We start from the raw sequence: 21,769 nt of genomic DNA on the forward strand, positions 1-21,769 counted from the left end.
AAGAGTCAACATTTCAAGGTAAATGAGCTCCATTTTTTATGTTTTTTTTTCTTTCAATTTTTAATTTTTAATATTTTTTTTTTTATTTTTATTTTTTTTAAAAAAGAAAATAAAATTTGGTTTTTGAATGGGAGCAAGCCCACTGTTTGGTTTTGTGTTTGCTTTGGCTCAGCTGGTTTGAAAACGTTTGGTGAAACTGAGTCCAAAATCTCGGCCTAGAATTTGGGTACTCGGCCCACTAACGAGTTAACCTAGCGTGATCGGTTACAAGCTCAGCTGGGTTTAAAAACCCAGAATACAAAATACAAGTCCAAATTAAACAAGCTCACAAAAATTAAATACAAGCCCACAAATTAAACAAACAAGCCCACAAAAATTAATTACAAACCCAACAGAAAATAAAAAGCCCAAAAATTGGCTTTAATATTACAAGCCCACAATTAAAAATTGGAAGCCCACAGGTTGGGTTCTCTTAATGGGTTTAGGCTTACTTGCTTAAGCACAGCCCAGCTGCTCAGTTTGGTTGCAAAAGCCCAGTTGGGCTTTGGATCATCCTAAGCTTTGGCTTTTCTGAGGCCCAGTTGGGTATTTCAGTTGCAAAGCCCAGTTGGGCTTTGTTCTTTTTCAGCTGCTTGGAATCAGCCCAGTTGGGCTTTGGATCATAGCAACAGCAGGACCAGCAGGGGGTAGCAGCAGCTTGCCTTTGCACAGCAGCAACAGCTGAGGCACAGCAGCAGGACCAGGAGCAGCAGCAGGATCAGGAGCAGCAGCAGGAGAAGCAGCTCAGCTCTATTTGGGCTTCACAGCAGCACATCAGCACCAGAGGTTTGTTCTCAGCCTCACAGCAAGGTCACAGCAACAACAGCAGGGGTAACAGCTTCAGCAACAGGAGCAATTCAGCAGCAACAGCAGCTGCACCAGGGTCAGGCAGCTTCTCTTAGCACCAGCTCCAACAGCACCTACAAGCAAGAGAAACAGCACCAGTTCAGTGCAGCAACAATGCCTAACAGTAACATCCCAACAGGAGTTTCAGCAAGCAGCAAGGCAGTGCACCTGTTGGTTTCAGAAGAGAAGTAAGTTTCTTGCTAGAAGCTAAGAAATTCAGCTGCACTACACAGCAGCTACTAAAACAGCAAGTTACACTAAAATGCAAGAATGCAATGCATGATGAGTATGCTAGAATGAAACAATATGCAAAAGAGTATGCAATGATGCAAATGAACTAACATGCAAAAACAGCCCAGAAAAAATTCAACACAACACAACCAAGTCCCCGGCAGCGGCGCCAAAAACTTGGTAGGCCGGGGACAGTGTATAAAAAATGGAGAAAGTTAAGGCCTACAGTGATACCGCAAGTGCACGGTTTCGATGTAGTGAGTGCACAAGTACGGGTCGATCCACAGGGACTTGGGTGTGTTCATGAAGATTCCTAAGCTAAATGGCAGTGACAGTGCAGTGAGAACAATGAGAAGGCAGTAAAGAGAAAAGCAAAGCCAAGAGGCAGTGAACAGGGCAGTGAAGATGATGAGTGAGCAAAGCAGAAAGAAACAAGGCAATGTAACAAAAACAGTGACAGTGACCAAAGGTCATAGGCAGTGGGTGAGCAGTGGTGAAAGCAAACAAAGCAGATGAAGGGAGCTAGGATCACTAATTCCACCACTAACCTACACCATGTATTCAATGACTACATTCTTGTTCTTGTGATGACATGGGTTAAGATGTGGTCTGCCCTATGTCTAAGAAGTTTCTCCACTAGAGAAATCATCCCCAATAAGACATTGCTCCATAGCACTAGTTATCTGGCTAAGTATAACTAGTCTAAGGCTCAACATGGTCTGGTTTAGCATGATTGGTGGCTGTGTCCACATAGAGATATTCTAACTACAGTGGATACATGGCATCCACTGTGAGAGCAATTTGCAGACATGCCAAAGTGATTATCTCCTAAACATTTTTAACATTCAAGAATGCATATTCACATCACACAGGATAGCAAGTTAAGGCTTCCTTAAGACCCTAGCAATTGAAACTAACACATGATAAAACTGAAATTAAAATTGGAATTAAACTGAAATTAACCCAATTAGGGGGTATCTCGGCTAACCAAGAACACCCTTCTCTCTACACATCAATTGCCTTTTATAGTTTTACAAAATATCCCCAAATTTCGAAACCCTAACTTGCAAACCCTAATTTTTGAATTGAAAATTCCACTCACCTAATCCCTGAATTGATATCGACCCATGCCTATTCTCTCTTCTCTGCTCCTCTCCATGTCTTCAATTGCGTCTTATAGCCTCACCTAATTTATTGATTTATCACCTAGGGTTTCAGTGGTGAAAAATCAATAAGTTAGATGGCTATAGAGGTAGGGGAGGTAGCTAAGGCGTGTAGGTGGTGTTTGGTGACAGTGGAGGAAGTGGCGATGGCAGGGTGGTGTGGTTCAGCGAGGTGTAGCTGGTGGAGGTGATGGAGTTGCAGAGCAGCTCTCTGCAACAGGGTATGGAGGAGAAGAGGTCGAGTGATTTTGGGTTAGGGGGCGTTTGGCTAGGGGTATAGGGTGTTCGATACTTGGGTGTTAGGCGGGTGCAGCGAGGTTTGATGATCTGCGACAAGGAGCGATGGATGGGAAGATGGTAGGTGGATCTGACGGCGATGCGGAGGCAGGCGATGAGCGACCGTCGGATGAAGAGATACAACGAAACGAACGGTACTTGATGGAGTTAGGTACTGTAGTGTAAGGCGTAGATATCAAACTTCGATGCACAACAAGGGAGCGACCGTCGGATGCTTCTGAGAACTGATCTGACGGCTGAAGACGCAAGCGGGTATGGATTTGGGTTTTAGGCTTTTGGGTATAGAATATGGGTTTGGGAAATGAGTTTGGGCTTGGAAAATCTTGAGCCCACTTCTTCTTTAAGAACAACTTTCTTCTTCAAGCCCATTTCTATCCTTTTTTTGGTCTTCCGCACATTACTCTTCGCGGCTTCCTTGCGTAATTCCTCCTGGCTTTTCACTACTTTTCTGCTCTTTTTGCTCCGCAACTCATCCAATCTTTATTTATTACCTAAAAATGCAAAATTAAGTAAGAAAAATATTTATTCTTGAAAACAATGAAAATACAAAATATGGGATAAAATGTAGAATTAATGCACAAAAGATGAGTTAAATGCCAAGAAAAATATATAGAAATATGCACTTTTTAGCACTCATCACCTCTACCCATTTGCTGAAATAGTCTGTGGCCACTATCAAAAATATTCTCTTCCTTGATCCTTCGATTAGGGGACCCACGATGTCTATGCCCCATTTTGAGAATGGCCAAGGGATGTCTACTGGGTTCAACATTGTTGCGGGTGCGTGGATGTTTTTGGCGAAATGCTGGCATTCTTCGCATCTTCGTGACATTCTTGCAGCGTCTCGTATCATTTTTGGCCAGTAATATCCTTGAGTTTTCGCCTTATCTGCTAGGGATCTCATTCCGCTGTGATTTCCTGCGTCGCCGCGGTGTATGTATTTCAAAATTAAATGGCCTTCGAATCTGGATAGACAGCGTAATAACGGTCCGAGAAAAGATTTTTTGTACAAAATCTCTTCTCTTAGATCATATCTTCCTGCCTTTGGCTGTATTTTTCTGGCTTGCTTTTGATACGAGGGTAGTATTCCTTCTTTTAGGAAAAGATGAATCTCAGATCTCCAATCTTCTTCTTTGCTGAAGTCTTCATCTTGGTCTGCCTTAGTCATGATGTCGTCTTCTTGGAAATCATCCGCGATGAATTCTCCCACGTCATCATCTGCAATGTCTTCTTATGCGTTGTTCCCTTGTTGTGCAGCGCAGAATTCTTGAATATCAATTGAAGGCTCGTAAATCCTGGTTACTTTAATTGCTTTGACGTCCTCGTTTCTGAGCATCGATGATATGTAGGCCAGTGCGTCTACGTGCCTGAGCTCCTTCCTCGCCAGGTGTCGGAATTTGATGTTTGGAATTTGTGATGCCAGTGTTTGCACCGATTCCATGTATGCTGACAATGTTATGTCATAAACATTATATTGCAATCCTATTTATCGGATGACCAGCTGCGAATCGCTTGTCAGACGCACGTCAGTTATGCCCATTTCTATTATCAACTGAAGGGCACGCACCACTTCTTCATATTCAACTATGTTGTTGGTATGCCCCTTGAATTCTAACCTGAAAGCATGTATGATCCTGTCTCCTGTTGGAGTGGTGATTACGATGCCTATCCCTGCCCCTTCTTTATTTTTCGATCCATCTACGAAGACTTCCCATTGCCTAGGATTTTTTGGTTCCAAGATGTCTATAGGGCCTTTACCTTCGTCGATTTCTGGTAGTCCTGCTTCCTTCCGCCCTTCGATGATGACTTCTTCGTAGTTATCCAACGGTAAGTCTGCTAGGAAATCTGCTAATACTTGTGACTTCTGAGAGTGTTGTAGCTCATGGATGATATTGAATTGATCTAGGTGAGTATACCATTTTGCAATTCTTCCTACTCTCCCTGCGTTTTTAAGGACTGCTTCTAGCGGAGCTTTGCGTGGGACGCGAACGTAGTAAGTCAAAAAGTAAGTTCTGAGTTTCAGGGTTGCCTATACTAATGCCAAGATGATCTTCTCGATCTTCGTGTAGTTCCTCTCTGCTGCGTTCAGAGTCTTGCTGATGTAATAGATGGGCTGCTCTATCTTCGTGTTGGTTTTAACCAACACTGCGCTGACTGCATCTTCTGTTGCTGCTATGTATAGTGCCAACACTTCATCGGGGTCTGGTTTTTGTAGTATAGGGATCTCAGCTAGGTATTCTTTGATATTTTGAAAGGCTTCTTCGCACTCTGCCGTCCATTCGAATTTGCTTCCTTTTTTGAGAATGTTAAAGAAGTGCTTACATCTATCCAAGGACCTGGATATGAACCTCCCCAGCGCAGCCAGTGAACCATTGAGTTTCTGAACCTCTTTTAAGTTCTTTGGGGATGGCATTCTTACGATAGCTTCAATTTTAGCGGGATCGACCTCAATGCCCCTCTTCGTCACCAAATATCCGAGGAACTTTCCGGAAGTTACACCAAAAGTGAACTTCTCTGGGTTTACCTTCATGTTGTGCTCTTTCATTGCTTGGAAAATATCTTTTAGGTCTTGGTGATGATCTTTGCGCAACTTTCTTTTGACGAGCATATCATCCACATATATTTCCAGTGTACTTCCAGTCCACGGTTTGAAAATTGCATCCACCATTCTTTAGTAGGTTGCCCCTGCGTTTCGAAGTCCAAAGGGCATTCTTACGTATCAATAGAGGTCGTGCGGTGTATAGAATGCTCATTATTGATCTGATTCTGTAAGGTCTGACATTCCCGCGCAGTTACTTGGTCTCCTTTAATTTCCATGACTCCTAGAGGTGTTGGGAATCTGAGATATTGATGGTAGGTTGCAGCTACTCCCTTGAGCTTGTGAACCCATCTTCTTCCGATGATGGAATTGTAGGGTGAAGGTGCGTCTACGACGCTGAATCGAGTGTCCACTTTTATGGGCCCCGCGTCTACTTGCAAGACAATGTCCCCTAGGGGCTTTGTAGCTGCGTCGTTGAATACGTAGATGGTGTAGTAAGATGACAACGGTTGTTCGTCGTTGAGTTCCATACGCTTGAACGTTTCATAGAACAGGACGTTGACCGAGCTTCCTCCGTCGATGAGAATTTTATTGACATTGCACCCTGCTATTAGGAGTGTGAGGACTAGAGGATCATTATGGTCTTCCATGTCTTCTACCACATCGTCCGCATCGAAGGTCATGGGCGCGTCCATCCATTGTTCGCGCTCGTTTACCTCTTTCCCATCGATCTTATAAAGCTCACAATAATCTTCAAATTGTTTTCTCAATCTCTTCCAAATCTGGGCGGTTAGGGATGGTCCTTGAACCTCTGAACATGAAATCGTGTTGAGGGTGTGGTTGCCTTCTGTTAATTGAACCTACTTGCCTCTCTTGGTTCTATCTTCGTTATCAGTCTTCTGTATATATTGCTTCAGGTCTCCTGCGTCGATTAGTTTTTGAATCATTATCTTGAGATTTTTGCACTTTTCTCTTTGATGACCGTTGAAACAGTGGTATTCACAGTATTCCTTGGATTTTTCTGATCTAGGAGGCTGCTTTCCCTTGGACCATGGCCAATCGAGGTTCTCTCTCCCCTTGATCTCTCTCAGGATGCGCGGATAACTGGTATTCAGCTTGGTATAAACTTGATCTTAAAATTTTCGATCATCTTTTCGTCTATCATCCTTTCGTTCTTTCCTTTACTCGTTGGGACGCTCTTCTGTGATTCCTCTTTTGGACCCGCTGGCTTGATCGACGGAATTTGTGCGTGTGGGACGTTGAGTATGAGCTCTGGGATTTTCACGCTGAATTTCTTCTAACCTTGCATGATTTTCTACGATTATCCGGAGATCTCCTTCGGTGGTTGGGATGGTTTCGTGGATCTCGACAAATAAAGGACTCATCATGTCCATTCCTCATTTGTAGCAGTTGATACTAACCACGGGATCTACGTTGCCAATAGCTTTGCAAATCTTATGCCATCTATCAGTATATTCTCTGATGGTCTCTTTGTATTTCATCTCCAGCGAGAATAGCTTGTCCATGCCAGTATTGACAACCTTGTTGTACATGTATGTTGCTAGAAATTTTTTTGTGAGTTGGTCGTAGGAGTCGATGGAGTTTGATGGCAAGTTGTCAAACCATGACAATGCAGACCCTTTTAAACTTGATGGGAAGTATCTGCATAGTATGGAGTCTTCGTTATCCCACCGGGACATCATTCGATTATAATATCGAAGATGAGCCGCAGGATCAGTTGACCTGTCATAGAAATCGAAGGCGGGAACCGAACACTTATGCGGTATGGAAGCCCTGGCCAAGTGTTGCGTCAGCGGGGTAGTGTTTGCTTCCTTCATCACTTGTTCTAGTCTTCCGCCTCCCTGCCTAGTCTTTATCTCCTTGATTTATGCCAGCATCTCAGCACGCAAATTTTCCATTGCGACCTGGTGCTCTTCATAAATGGTAGACTTCGCTCGTAGGAGGGTGGTACCGTCGTAGTAGTCCGAGTTCTCAGGATTGTAATCAGGGTCTGATCTTTGGATGCTCCTTGCTCCTCTTCGACTCAATGGAAGTGGGTTGTTTGCGACCACCATTCTTGTGTCTTGATTAGGTGTTAGGGCCTTGGAGTTATCTTCGTCGCGTTGGTTTTCTACCTCTGCGCTATGAATGATTCTTTCCTTGAGCGTTTGGTTCTCTTGTGCTAATATCGCCACAACATCTGCGTATGCCTTCTGGTTCTTCCTTAATTCTGTCAGCTCGGCCATCATCTGAGCGGAATGGTTTGACCCTTGATTTGGTGTTCCTTCCCGCAATTGTTCACCAGCGGCTATGGTTTGTTCCTCATCCATGATCTATATCACTGGTTCTGGTGGGTCTAACCGTGTACCTTGGGATCCCGACGGTTGTTGTGCGGGTTGACCTGCTATTAGAAGCGGTTGTTTGGATGGAAAGGGTATGTTCTGTTCGTTGGTTAAGGGCATCCCATAGAGGGGTTGTTGTATTCCTGACTCTTCTACAGCTTCCTGATGTTCATGTAGTCGTGCATTGGTTACTCTGGGAGCTCCAAATTTGGATCCGCCAGTTATTGAAGCTCCAGCTTTGGATGCCGCGGCTTTTAATGCGTTTGCTGCGATGATGTTGGCATTGATGGGGGCCGTGATTTCTGCATTATCATGTACCCTATCCGCTGCCTTTAGCTTTTCACCTCTCTGCTTACTCCTGGTTACAACTGGGGTTGTCCTTGGCGTCTCTTTTGACGAAGCTTTTGCCTTCCCGACATCTTTGCTTTTCTCCATATTTTAATGTTTTCCTGAAAGAGAGAGAAAAAATCACGAAGACAATGGGCCCCACGTGATATCTATTAGCGTTTTGAGTTCTCAAAGGTGTAAAATCTTGAAAATACATAAGGCGCCCATCTATTTAGATGACCGCAGATCTGTTCGAAGTTTTTATTTTTAACGATGTGAAAACTTAGAAAATGCATGGAAAATCAGATCTACTTAGATAAACGTGGATCTGTTCATAGTTTTGATTATCAAAGACGTGATATCTTGAAAATGTATGAAAACGCCGATCTACTTAGATAAACGTAGATTTGTTCAAAGTATTGATTTTCAAAGATGTGAAAACTTAGGAAATGCACGGAAAATCAGATCTACTTAGGTAAACGTAGATCTGTTCATAATTTTGGTTTTTGAAAACTTAAAAAAAAATGCACGGAAAAAACCGTAGTGTTCTATGCATCGTTATTTTCAGAGAACGAAGCCTGAAACAAATCACAGGAGAAGATAAATCTTTTACCAGGATGAAGATCCCTGTTTCTAGCGCCAGATTGTGAACACAAAGATCATTTTCATCTGCATGTTCACAAATAATGCGCGCAGACTCACGACAATATAGTAAATAGGCTGCGCCTGAGGGGGATGAATCGGTTATGTTGATTCCTTGACTCAGAGTCCTAAAACTCTTCCTCGTCTCATCAACTACAATCATTTTTCTTAACTCGCATAATAAGATAAATAATGGATGGAGTATAAAACGTACGAACATGATGTACCATAAGTATCGAATCGAAGATGCAAAATATAAATGCATGAATATAGATGAAACGACTAACTTATGTGATTCAGCACCCAGATCTCTATTTGCGGGTTTGGGTTTTTCATTATGTGTACGATGGTTACAGAAATAGTCGAATGACTTTGAGATCAACGTAGGCCTACGTATCAGGAGGGGTTTCACTTACACTTTCTCTGTCTCTCTCCTATTCTCCTCTAAGTGTTCTCTGATCTCCCTCTTTACTTGGGAGAGAGGGGTATTTATAGGGTGGTTACGTGGGGTCCACTTCTGAAGCCCGTTATAACCTTATCCTCTTGTGTCTTGTGCCACTTACGCAGAGGTCTCCGTGTTCTCGGTTCTCTCTGCGTGTTCCGTTTGAATATGCAGTGCTATCTGCGGTTCCTCCACAGGATGACTGACACATATGCTATTTGAGGGTATTTAATGCGGGTAGTTGAGATGTCTGTCCGCGACAGACAACTGTCCTCTGCCCCTGTCTTGTGTGCGTCAGTTAGACTATCCCCAGCCGTAGATCTTAGATCTTTCTGGGGATAGGATAAAGTGACTCTTGAGTTATCCTCCAGTGCTTCGCAGTGTTCTAGTGTTTCTGTCTCCTCGATCCTCTACCGTTGGATCTGGTGGGTGCCGACGCTATCTTGACAACGCGCGTCTCTTGGCTGTCCACGTGTGATATCATATCTTGATACTCTCAGCCGCACGTTCTCCACGTGTGTCTTTATGGACACGTGGCGGAAGATGAAATGTGTACCTACAATCCGTCTTCTTCTTATGTCAGGTTTTCCAATTGATGTATCATCATACATATAATTAGGAGTCATTCTTTATCTCAACAAAAATTAGGAGTCAGTATTTATCTCAACAAAAATCATTCTCAATCACAATTTTAATGACGGCATGTTGCATGTTGAGTCAAATCTTAATGTTCTAACCCGATCATGAACGTAGAGCCTCATATTAGATTTAAGTCCGTCATAACATCCGGAATCTTATCTTATTATCACGAAAAAGAGATTACACAATCAGGTCTACCACTAGTTCATGTGGATCAAAAGCTTTTAGTTCTGCATGTAGGCTTGTTAGTTAAGCATCCATAAGTTATGGTTTAGCGTGCATGAAATCATTTTTTTTTTCAAAAGTGGAATAGACCAATTTCTGGTTGGCAGAGTTTTCTTTTGCCTTGCTCTGCCAAATAAGGAAATAGCCGCCCTTCCCCCTCCCAATTCGATGTTGCCATTACCCATTGGTATCCTCGTAGGTTGCAAATTGCTTGAGCCACTTGCTTCTAACCGATTTCGTATCCTGCAGAAGGAATCTTCCCCAATACAAACTCACCCGTGGTGGCAGGGGTGGAAAATGATTCTTGAATATTAGAGTGCCTAGTCCTTCTATATTCTCAAGGGCCCAAGGTGCATGTGGCTCCGCCATTAAAGTCAATCCATTGTCACCAATCACTTGAGAAAAACTGACCAAATTTTTTTGAGGCCAGCACTTAACCAGACACCTAAGACTGAGAATAACGTAATCATGCTCTTCAGCTAGACTTGAGTAGTGAGACGCAAAACCCATATAGAACACTGGATAGTGGGTACTTCTGCATGTTCTATTGTCGTCCATAATTAAAACATGAAGTTTCGATTTTCATCGGGGAAAACATATGTGTCACATTTATTATATCAAAAACGTCAAGTTGGAAAAAACCCAAATCACATCTTAGACCTCCATCATGAGCAGAATAATATGCTCCATTGTAAACGTCACTTCCTGCCAACAGATATGTGTATAAATGTATGATCCGGTTGTGCTACTACTCTGCACTAAAACCCTCATTATCTGAAGAAATTAGGCAGGCATGGCCAACAAAACCTCTTTCTTAACTTTCTTTAATACTACCCTTTGGCTGGATTCTGCATCCACCCTAGCAATAGTTGAACTCAATACCAGCTATTTGCCAACTATTCTTGCATCAATAGTTGTACTTCTTCTCATCAATTTGGGGTGAATACCCTTAAAAAACAGCCATCTTTATCAGCATCATTTCCATTACCTCCAGGACCATCACCTTGGCCAATTTTGGGTAGTATACCCGCTTTAGTTCGAAATAAGCCAAGATACAAATGGATACTAGGTCTAATGAAAGAAATGAATACTGAAATCGCATGCATTCGTCTTGGGAACGTTCATATAATTTCCGTGACTTCTCCAGAACTTGCTCGAGAATTCTTGCAAAAACAAGATGCAGTATTTGCATCAAGGCCTAGAACAATGGCTACTGAGCATTTAAGTCGTGGGTTCTTAACTACTATTGTTACACCATGGGGAGACCAATGGAAGAAAATGAGAAGAGTTGTAACTTCCGAAATGGTCAGTCATGCTAGACTGGAATGGCTTCTCGGGAAGAGAAATGAGGAAGCTAACAACCTTGTGTTCTATGTACAGAGTCAGTGTAATAAAAACTCATTGATTGGAGGTGAAGTGATCAATTTAAGATTACTAACGAGGCAATTCAGTGGGAACATAATTAGAAAAATGATTTTCAATAATAGATATTTTGGCAAGGGAAGGAAAGATGGAAGACCCGGCATTGAAGAGATAGAGCATGTTGATGCAGCTTTTGAAGTCCTAATATATGTTTATGCTTTTGGCATACAAGATTATTTGCCTTGCTTGAGATGGTTAGATTTAGATGGCCATGAAAAGATTATCAAGAGAGCCATGGGGGTTGTGAATAAATATCATGATCCAATTATTGAAGAACGGATTCGACAACGGAGCAATGGAACTACGAAGAACAAAGTGCCTGAAGATTTGCTAGACGTGCTTATTTCGCTCAAGGACGAAAAAGGGAAGCCGTTGTTATCAGTAGAGGAGATCAAAGCTCAAGTAGTGGTAAGATTGTTTATTTGTTTTACAGACATATTTCTCTCCTTTTAATAATATCTTTGCGTGTGTGATTTATTTACCGACTAAAAACTAAATATCAGTGCGTAGTTTACCGACTAAAAACTATTTTTCTCCTTTTTATGACTAGTTTTGGTGCGGTCCGCGAGTTATAACTCTAAAGGTGTCACTATCCATCCACAAAAAGCTCGTCAAAATAAAAGTAACACAAAAACCCTAAAAAATAAAATTTTGATGAAATCTCATACAATTTGACGAAACCAATTTTTGGTTTCATCATAAAATTTGATGAAACTAATTTTGAAATTTGGGGTTTTTGTATCATTTTTTAAAATTTGGGGTTTTTGTATCAATTTAGTTTAACATGGAGTTTTAATGAATCCCAACATTTGAGTGGGGTTTTTGTACCACAAGTTTGGTCATTTTGGGTTTTTATGACTAGTTTTGTTGAGCGAAGTGCGTATATTCTCAGATATTTTTTTAGTTTTGGAAAATCAGATTCTTGTACCCAACGGATCTTTCCTACCACCATATCGATTTCTTCTGTAGCTTTTATGAGGATATCCGGCTGAGTTATCATCTCTGCCATGGCCCATTCAACTGCATTGGCTGGATTATCCACCGTCGCAATTATTAATTCTTGTCATGGCATAGTTGGACACGAAGGAAAAACCAGGAAAACATCAAACGACAGATAAAAAACACAAATTTGATCACCTTGGGTTTTTATGACTAGTTTTGAACTATATAAAAGCTTGTGCTAGGGAAGCACTTGGGATCCATCCAGTGACTCCCTTTAACGTTCCGCATGTATCGAATTCAGATACGGTAGTATCAGGCTATTTTATCCCGAAAGGAAGTCATGTACTATTAAGTCGAGCAGGATTAGACCGGAACCCCAGAATTTGGCATGAACTATTAAACTTTAACCCCGAGCGTCATTTAATGTCAAAGGATGGTGGAATAGCTAATGTGAATCTCATCGAGCGGGAACTACGATTACTACTGGATGCAGAGGATGTGTTGGTGGTGCACTTGGGACGGAAATTACTATCATGTTATTAGCTATGCTAATTCAAGGGTTTGACTGGAGTGCTCCACCAGGCGGGTCAATGATAGATCTTTCTGAATCGGCTAATGATCTATTTTTGGCTAAGCCATTATGTGCTCATGCCAAACCAAGGCTGCCTTTTCATATTTACCGGGAAGAGTAATCAAATTATACTGGGCACTGGCATGTGCATCTTAGAACTAAGTTAGGAGTAGAAAACGTTTTTGCTTGCATGTGGCTGTTGTTGCTTTGTCAGGTTTGTTATAGCCATTTCTTTTTCTTTTTGTTGCACTTGTATTGTTGTGCTCACCCTCTTATACTTCGTTTTTTTTTCTCGTTTTCTAATAAAATCTCAAGATTCTCAACCTTTTTACCTCATGAGAAATAGCTTGTGATTATTTCATTCAGTTTTCAATTAAATACAGATTTACATTAGTGCCCCCCTATCAATTCAATGCTGTCATTCCCCATTGGTATACTTGTGGTTTGCAAATTAATTTGAACAGTAAGTAATAGAGCTACTTGGTGTGCCATTTTTATTTTATTTTTATCATAGCTAGCTTAACTGGAAAAAAAGAAGGCATCATAATTCTTGACCATTCGTGTAGCGGTGGCCAATCCAAAAGGTTGAAGCCTGAAGGCGTAGATAATTTGAAGTTGACACTTGACGTAAGTAGCTAAATTATTAGAAAGTGTTGTAAACCTAGTACAATGGTGTCCAATGAGGAACCTCTCATTGTTTGAGACTTTCAGTTGGGGTCGATGAAGTGCAATTAGAGAAACGTGAACAAACTTTTTTATTCTCTCCTCCAATTATATGATCATAAGAAAACAACTAAAAATCGAGTACTATGTTGTTGTTGCAATGTACCCGTACTATGAGTATGACTTGTAACAAATTCCAAAAATGGCTCTCCCCTCTCTCCTCTCTTCCCCTTTACATGAACTTTCTTCCCTCTCGATAACGGCTACTTCCTATCATTTTTTTCCTGTCCTATTCTTCAATCTCTTTAACGGCTCTCTCTAGCGCTGATCCCAAATTTTTTTGCCGAAAACCTCCAATCTTTCTCTGCAAATGATACTTCTCATCTAATCTCAAGGCCAAACCATGAACACTACTCACAAGTCTCACATTTGCAACTGCAATTGCATCAATTACACAACACAAATCACAAATTCCACTCAAATCACAAAAAAAAAAAATCACTTGCAACACACAAATCACTACTGAATTCATAACTTACAATCAAAAGAATCACACACGAATCAATGCCCAAACCATCAAAGGCCATTATGGCATATCTCATGATTATTATGGCACAAAAGCTTTGATTCTCATTTTAATATGTAACAAAATCTCAACTTTTCTGGTTTTTTTTTACAAAAACTCATACCCAATCTAGCCTATCTCAGCATCTTTCGATCTTACTGGAAAATTCTTATCAAAAACAACTTGCCACTAAACTCCCATTGCCTAGATTTAAATATGTTCAAGCTCTCAAAGCCAATTTTTATCCTAGAAAAGAAGGAGGTTTTTTGAGACAAATCTCAACCAGTTAGTCTGAGGTTCTCTAGTTGCAAAGCTCATGGGGAATCGGCTGGATTTCTACACCTCCTTCCCCTGGTATGTATCAGTGTTCTATCTTGGATATTTTGGCTAAACTACCTGGAGGTGAGTACTTGACTCTCCATCTGTTTGTTTCTCTATTCACTGCTCCTAATTTGATCTTTCTACAGTTTACCAAAAGCATATGCTCTCTATTGCCTGCTAGTTCTACCAAGTTCCTTAAGCCTGACTATTTCTTAAACCTTGTGTACTCATGATCTTCTCTATTGGGAAAATTGCTTCTTTCTTAACATGCTTTAACTAGGAATCAGCTACATTGCACTACTTTTTCTTTAAATAGAAATAAAAACTTGAACATAGTACTACAAATTACCAAAGTATACATAAAACATTTTCATAAACAAGATAGCATCATTGTTTTTCGGCATCAAACTAAAAAAAGATTTCAGAATGTCTGGTACTACTAAATTCGGCATGTGCAGCTTGCCAAATCCTGCCTGTTTAGTCTGCTTTTGGCCCCCAAGACTCAAGTGCAACATCTCACAACTCTGGCCATCACTGCCTTATACACCCTCTCTACAGCCCTTGCATCTGCTTCAGGAGGAAAAGTGTCATCAGCCGGCAACACAGGAAGCTGGGGCTCCTCACCTCGCATAGCACTAGCCTTTGCAGATCTGTAGATTTGACCCACAATCCTAGAATCAACTCCAGGAGTTACATGCTCATATCGAGGAACTTCAAGCGGATGTGTGACTTCTCCAGCACCAGTCTGAGACACCTCGGCCACATCCTGAGCCATCTGCCTGAGAGTGGGAGAAAGAATGAACAAATTGGGAAATGTGATCTGACCTGGTTCAGGTGGCATTGTAGCTTTGATCCGAATCTGATCCTTGGCAGGATCGGGTATATGAGCAGAAAAGAAGCCCTGCTGAGTCCCCCCACCAGACAATCCGCTCATCATCTACCAATACAATGCATTCCTTTATCACCCGGCGGCCCTTTGTGGGGTGCATAGCAAAAACAACCCACCCATCTTTTACACCCACAAGTTCTCCATCTGAATTCGGCCTTGCTCGACCTGTTGCGGTGGTCTCCCTCGCCTGGAAGTTGCATACATATCCCTTTCCCCATTGTCTGCTCTCCCACCTCTAAAACCAGACACCCTACCACCAGAACCTGCTCTCCCATACATTGCATCAGAAGTATTATGCAATTCATGCATTTATAACCAGAAAAACCTTCACTTATCCTTGCAGTTTCAACCTACAAATTTCAATTATCAGGCCGCAAATATCACTCAAGTTGATTAAATGCATGGAAGTTAAAACCTCACCCAAGAACTACTTGATTTACAAAGAATTTTACCTGCTTTATCTGAGGGATTTCAACAGTCTGCTCTATCTGAGGCTCGACTTGGGCAACTCTCTGCTTCTCATGCTCATCTCCCTAGGGTCGCATATCTACATCCATCTTCCCTTTTCATGGAGATTTCAACGCGGAGATTACTCTAGAAATGTTGTTCAACAGAAGGATTACACAGGAACACTTTTTTTCTCTCAGCGAAAACTGATCAAGAAACTGATTGAAATTATCATCTCAGCGGTTTTAATCAACTTAAGAAGAGCAACAGCTTCTCAATCACAACCGTCAAAAATCCTCGGGAGTTACCAGACTTGCAGCATTAACTTCCGGTCTTGCAACTTGAGGCGCATGATCAAGCTACTGGCATCATTACTTGGCTACTACAAGCAAAGAACCACCATTGGCTCATGCAAAGCGGAACAGACACGAAAGAATTCTCTTTCCATGTCAAAGGGTCAGATTTTGAGTAAATGGATCTGCAACATTCCCACCCGACAAGTCCAGATACAAAAACTACCTCAAACTTTCGAAATGACTCAGACACTTTTAACCACTCAGATACAAGATTTCGAAATGACTCAGACACTTTTAACCACTCAAATCCTTCCAGCCGCAAGTACAAGGACCACTTCAACTGCAATACCAAGACCAATTCAAAGACAACCTCTTCATCAAAGACAAAGAACAAATCCAACTTGCGTCAACATTTCAAAATTCAGCTAGACAAGTCGTTCTCAGTCATTATGAAGACTACACAATTACCATCTACTACCCCCCAATGGGAAGGACAAGGTAAGACTCTAAACACTTTAAATAAAATTTTATTGTCCTTGTATGCAGGTACATGAGCCAAACCCATTAGTCACGAGAGCCAGCAACAACTATCACCAACTGAACTACAAAGTGATGTCCACACCAACAATCAGTACTTATCAAAACCAGTTTGGACTAACTTGAGTACAACCCACATCTATGTTCCAAAGACCAACATTACTGACATTTGCAAGAATCATTTTCAAATTAAAGCTTGGGGGATGCCCCACACTACCACAGCTGGCCTGCCTTGTTAGAATACACTTTGGTAAATATACCTACTGGTTCTTATTCGTTTACTACCCACAAATGGCTTCCTCATCAAATCCCTCCAACCCAACCATTGAAATCTTGTTGATCAGATGAACAAAACCCTCAATATGCCTGAAGTAGATCTTTATCCTAAGGTTTTCTTAAACCCTGACAACATTAAGCCAAGCAACCTTTAGATTGGAAATGGTGTTTTATTGGAAAACTCTGCAGCAATATCTGTTATGAAACATCCAGAATCAGTACATTCATCAACAACAACTGGGAATTTAATGGTAGAGTTGAACTAGATATTTGGAATAGAAGAAGGAATTTTTTCATCCTCAGACTCACTCATGAAGATGATTACTCAACACTGAGGAATGGAGGCACCAGAGGAGTTTTTGACAAGCTTATGGTTCTTGTTGGTGTCCCCCTGGAGGCCCAGACTTAATTCATGAAGAACAATTTACTAAGAATGGTTTGGCTGCTCATCAAAAGAATCCCATCACACATCATACCAGATATCCAAAATATTCTTCAACCTGTTGGAGTTTTTCAAACTGCCAAGAAACCTTATGGAAGAGACATTTGAAAAAAATTTAGAAGTTAAACTTACCATTGATGTTACCAAACCTTTGAAGTTTGGTATTGAAGCTTTTGAAACCCCAACTATCTCTCATTGGCTGGAGTTTGCTTATGCTCTCAATGGAATCAAATTCTGCAAAGTTTGTAGAATATTAGATCATCCATCCCCACCCTGCCCCATCCCACCCACACATTCAAAATCCCACTACTCAAATCACAAAAGCCTGCAAACACCTCAACCTCTCCACACCCCCAATCTGCCTACCAAAAATCCGTTCAAGAAGGAAGAAATGCCATTCATAGAGGATACTCTGATGCTGATGCTGCTCAAGTCTTTGAAATCAAGATGAGGAATGCAAAACAGAAAGAATTGGAAAAACAATTGCTAAATTTGCTCCCTCATCTTCAAAACACCTCACTTTTGGAGCCTCTGCTAGAGCTGATCCCAACTCCCCACATCCGGATGTCATTGCCAGCCAAATAAGGCACAAAAACTTGAGCTCTCAAAGAAAATCCACCAACTACAGGAATCACCAAGCTAAAACAAAGATCAAGGAAGCAGCTAGAGCTAAAAATCCTTCAAACACTAATGCCAACCAAACTCTGGACACCACTGGTATCTTTCCAACATCCTTCCCAAACCATCATAACTCTAGCTCAAATCAAGGAAAGAATGGATGCTGAAACTGTCCAGTTCAAAAAGAAGGCTTGGAAAGCTAGAAAGACAATTCACGTCTTCACTGAAGAAGATTCACCCTCTGATAATGACAGTATTAAGGATTTGGACAAGCAGAAAGTCATGCCAAAAAGGAAGCAATCAACTCAGAGTGCAGAGCCTATGGAAATCAATGAAACTGGCAACAACAAAAGATTCAAGTACTACCCAGAAAACTATGCTGAACCTTTGGACTCAAGCATTCCCCTTATGACTAATGGTGCTTCTGGCTCATCAACACCAACCCCTGAGGTAATTTCCTTCTCTATCTTCTATCTTGGATTAAACTGCAACCAACATTTTCTTTCCTCATACTGTTACATCATAAGCTACTATGATCCTATAGCTAGGAGACCAACCTCTAAATACCCCCTTGTATCCTATTTTTGGCGATTATTTACTTCAATAGCCTGGAACTGCCAAGGTCTAGGGAAAAAATATACTAAGAAATATCTTAATGATATGATGACCAAATTTAATCCTGATATCTGCTTCATATCTGAAACCAAACAGAAACATGGTAAACTTTTAAATTCTATGAAACATCTTAATATCCAAAAAATTGGCATGTTAATCCTGGAGGGGCTAGTGGTACAGCTGGTGGATTAGTAATGATATGGAAGAACAATGTTGATGTTGACATTCTAGACTGTTCAATTAACCATATCAATGCTAAAATACAGCCTACTAGTGGCCCTCCCTGGATCTTCACTGGTTACTATGGTAATTCTAATAATATTCAGTGTAAACTAAATTCTTGGAAAGTTTTGGAGTATACTTCTTCCAAGAACTCCCTCCTTGGTTGGTTATTGGTGATTTCAACTTTATCTTACATGACTTTGAAAAATACAGTACCCAACCACTGGACAATGCTGAAGCTAATATTTTTAGTAACAAGATTATTGATCTGGATCTAAATGATTTAGACAGCACTGGCTGCCCTTTCACTTGGACAAATAAGAGAAGTGGGCCTGCTCTCACTGAGCAGAGATTGGATAGAGGATTAGCCACTGAGTCCTGGCTCCTCCTATATCCAAACTCTACTATCACTAATCTTTTAGACATTGGCTCTGATCACCATCCCATTTTGCTTAACACTAATCCTCACTGGAGTACTGGTAAAATCCCTTTCAAGTTCTTTGTTCCTTGGCTAGACCATAAGGATTGTAAGGATATCATCTTTGAATGTTGGCAGAGGAACTTGTCTGGCTCTAGCGCTTTTCTAATTGCTAGAAAACTCAAAGAGGTCAAGCTGAAACTCAAAATCTGGAACAAAGAATTCTATGGCAACATAAAGAAAAACATTGAAGAATGTAAGCAACATCTGCATTGGCTACAAGAAAACTACTTCAATCAGGACAGAAGTAAAGCCTTACAAACTGGAATGAAAGTTCTCAGAGAATTGCAAGACATTGAAGAAAAATTTTGGAAAATCAAAAGCAAATACCAATATATCAAATTGGGAGATAAGAATACAAGTTATTTCAACATAACTACAAAAAGCAGATTAAGAAGGAACAAGATAGATACCATCCAAGATAGTTCTGGAAACTGGATAGAAAACTACCAAGACATAAAGCAATGCTTCACCAACCACCTCTCAAAAATGGCTACTTCAGAATCCCCTTCTATGAATACTGAAATCCTTAACCTCATTCCTACAGTCATAACCACTGAAGATAACAAAAATCTCAATATAATTCCTGAAGATAGTGAGGTCAAAGCTATTCTCTTCAGCATTGCCAAAGATAAAGCTCCAGGACCAGATGGATTCCCACCTAACTTCTTCCAATCTAATTGGGACATTATAGGAGAGGACCTAGTTAAAATGGTCTAACATTTCTTTAAGTCAGGATACCTTCTCAAAGAAATGCACTCAACCTTCATATCCTTGATACCCAAAATTGATAACCCTAATAGTCCCAGCCATTTCAGACCCATTAGACTATGCAACACCACTTACAAAATCATATCCAAACTGCTATCCCAAAGAATGAAACCATATCTCAATAAAATCATATCTCCCTACCAATCTGCCTTCATACCTGGAAGACAAATAGCTGATAATATAACCACTGCCCATGAAATTATTCATCACATGAGAACCAGAAGAGGTATTAAAGGCAACAAAGGAAGTATGGGGATCAAGATTGATATGGCTAAAGCCTTTGACAGAGTGGACTGGAAGTTTCTTCATACAATTATGGTTAAAATTGGCTTCAACTCTGAATGGTGCAACAAGATTATGCAATGCATGTCCACTACTTATACTGCTGTCCTTCTAAATGTCTCCCCTGACAAATTCTTTAATCCTACTAGAGGACTCAGGCAAGGAGACCCCCTGTCTCCTTACCCGTTTCTTTTCTTCTTGGAGGCACTATCCAAAATCTTATCTCATGTTGAAGATTTGGGTCTCATCTCTGGAGTAAAAATTTGTAGAAATGACCCATCCATAAATCATCTCCTCTTTGCTGATGATTGTATGGTTTTTTGTAAGGAAAACACTATTGAAGCACAAAATCTCAAGGATATCCTCAACATTTTTGGAGATACTTCTGGCCAACTCATCAACTTCAGCAAATCAGGAGTCTTCTTCAGCAAGGACACTGATCCAGCTCTTATGCCTATTATCTGCAAGCTGCTTGGAGTTCAAATTCTTCCTACAAATGAAAAGTATCTAGGCTCTCCTTTATTTACCCATAGAAGAAAGACAATCTTTCAAACCAGGAGTGGATAAGATGAAGAGAAACCTGTCTAGCTGGAAGAATTCCCCACTGAACCCAGCTGGAAGAGAAGTTATAATAAATGGTATGTTATGTTCGTTGGTTAAGGGCATCCCATAGAGGGGTTGTTGCATTCTTGACTCTGCTACGACTTCCTGATGTTCATGTAGTCGAGCATTGGTTACTCTGGGAGCTCCAACTTTGGATCCCCCAGCTATTGAAGCTCCAGCTTTGGCTGCCGCGGCTTTTAATGCGTTTGCTGCGATGATGTTGGCATTGATGGGGGCCGTGCTTTCTGCATTATCCTGTACCCTATCCGCTGCCTTTAGCTTTTCACCTCTCTGCTTACTCCTGGTTACAACTGGGGTTGTCCTTGGCGTCTCTTTTGACGAAGCTTTTGCCTTCCCGACATATTTTCTTTTCTCCATCTTTTAATGTTTTCCTGAAAGAGAGAGAAAAAATCACGAAGACAATGGGCCCCACGTGATATCTATTAGCGTTTTGAGTTCTCAAAGGTGTAAAATCTTGAAAATACATAAGGCGCCCATCTATTTAGATGACCGCAGATCTGTTCGAGGTTTTGATTTTCAAAGATGTGAAAACTTAGAAAATGCAGGGAAAATCAGATCTACTTAGATAAACGTGGATCTGTTCATAGTTTTGATTATCAAAGACGTGATATCTTTGAAAATGTATGAAAACGACGATCTACTTAGATAAACGTAGATTTTTTCAAAGTTTTGATTTTCAAAGATGTGAAAACTTAGGAAATGCACGGAAAATAAGATCTACTTAGGTAAACGTAGATCTGTTCATAATTTTGGTTTTTGAAAACTTAAAAAAAAATGCACGGAAAAAACCGTACTGTTCTATGCATCGTTATTTTCAGAGAACGAAGCCTGAAACAAATCACAGGAGAAGATAAATCTTTTACCGGGATGAAGATCCCTGTTTCTAGCGCCAGATTGTGAACACAAAGATCATTGTCATCTGCATGTTCACAAATAATGCGCGCAGACTCACGACAATATAGTAAATAGGCTGCGCCTGAGGGGGATCAATCGGTTATGTTGATTCCTTGACTCAGAGTCCTAAAACTCTTCCTCGTCTCATCAACTACAATCATT

The 21,769-nt window shown here is 40.9% G+C and overlaps 1 protein-coding gene across 1 annotated transcript; it reads left to right on the forward strand.

The window, feature by feature from the left end:
• Window positions 1–999: 999 nt before the first annotated feature.
• On the forward strand, window positions 1,000–11,631 carry LOC113312011 (isoleucine N-monooxygenase 2-like). Its single transcript, XM_026560789.1, has 3 exons — window positions 1,000–1,073; window positions 7,635–7,733; window positions 10,647–11,631. The coding sequence occupies exons 1-3, from the start codon at window positions 1,000–1,002 to the stop codon at window positions 11,605–11,607; spliced, it is 1,134 nt and encodes a 377-aa protein (XP_026416574.1). The 3' UTR covers window positions 11,608–11,631.
• The last annotated feature ends 10,138 nt before the right edge of the window (window positions 11,632–21,769 follow it).

This window comes from Papaver somniferum, chromosome 9, assembly GCF_003573695.1.
Source record: "Papaver somniferum cultivar HN1 chromosome 9, ASM357369v1, whole genome shotgun sequence".
In the NCBI taxonomy this organism is placed as follows: Eukaryota; Viridiplantae; Streptophyta; class Magnoliopsida; order Ranunculales; family Papaveraceae; genus Papaver; species Papaver somniferum.

Bases quoted from the DNA above. Each gene is read 5' to 3' on its own strand.
- LOC113312011 (XM_026560789.1), top strand. From the start codon at position 1,000: ATGCCTAACAGTAACATCCCAACAGGAGTTTCAGCAAGCAGCAAGGCA. The intron at 1,074-7,634 runs GTAAGTTTCTTG...ATGTTCATGTAG, and splicing joins CTGTTGGTTTCAGAAGAGAA to TCGTGCATTGGTTACTCTGG. The intron at 7,734-10,646 runs GTTGGCATTGAT...TTGCATCAATAG, and splicing joins AATGCGTTTGCTGCGATGAT to TTGTACTTCTTCTCATCAAT.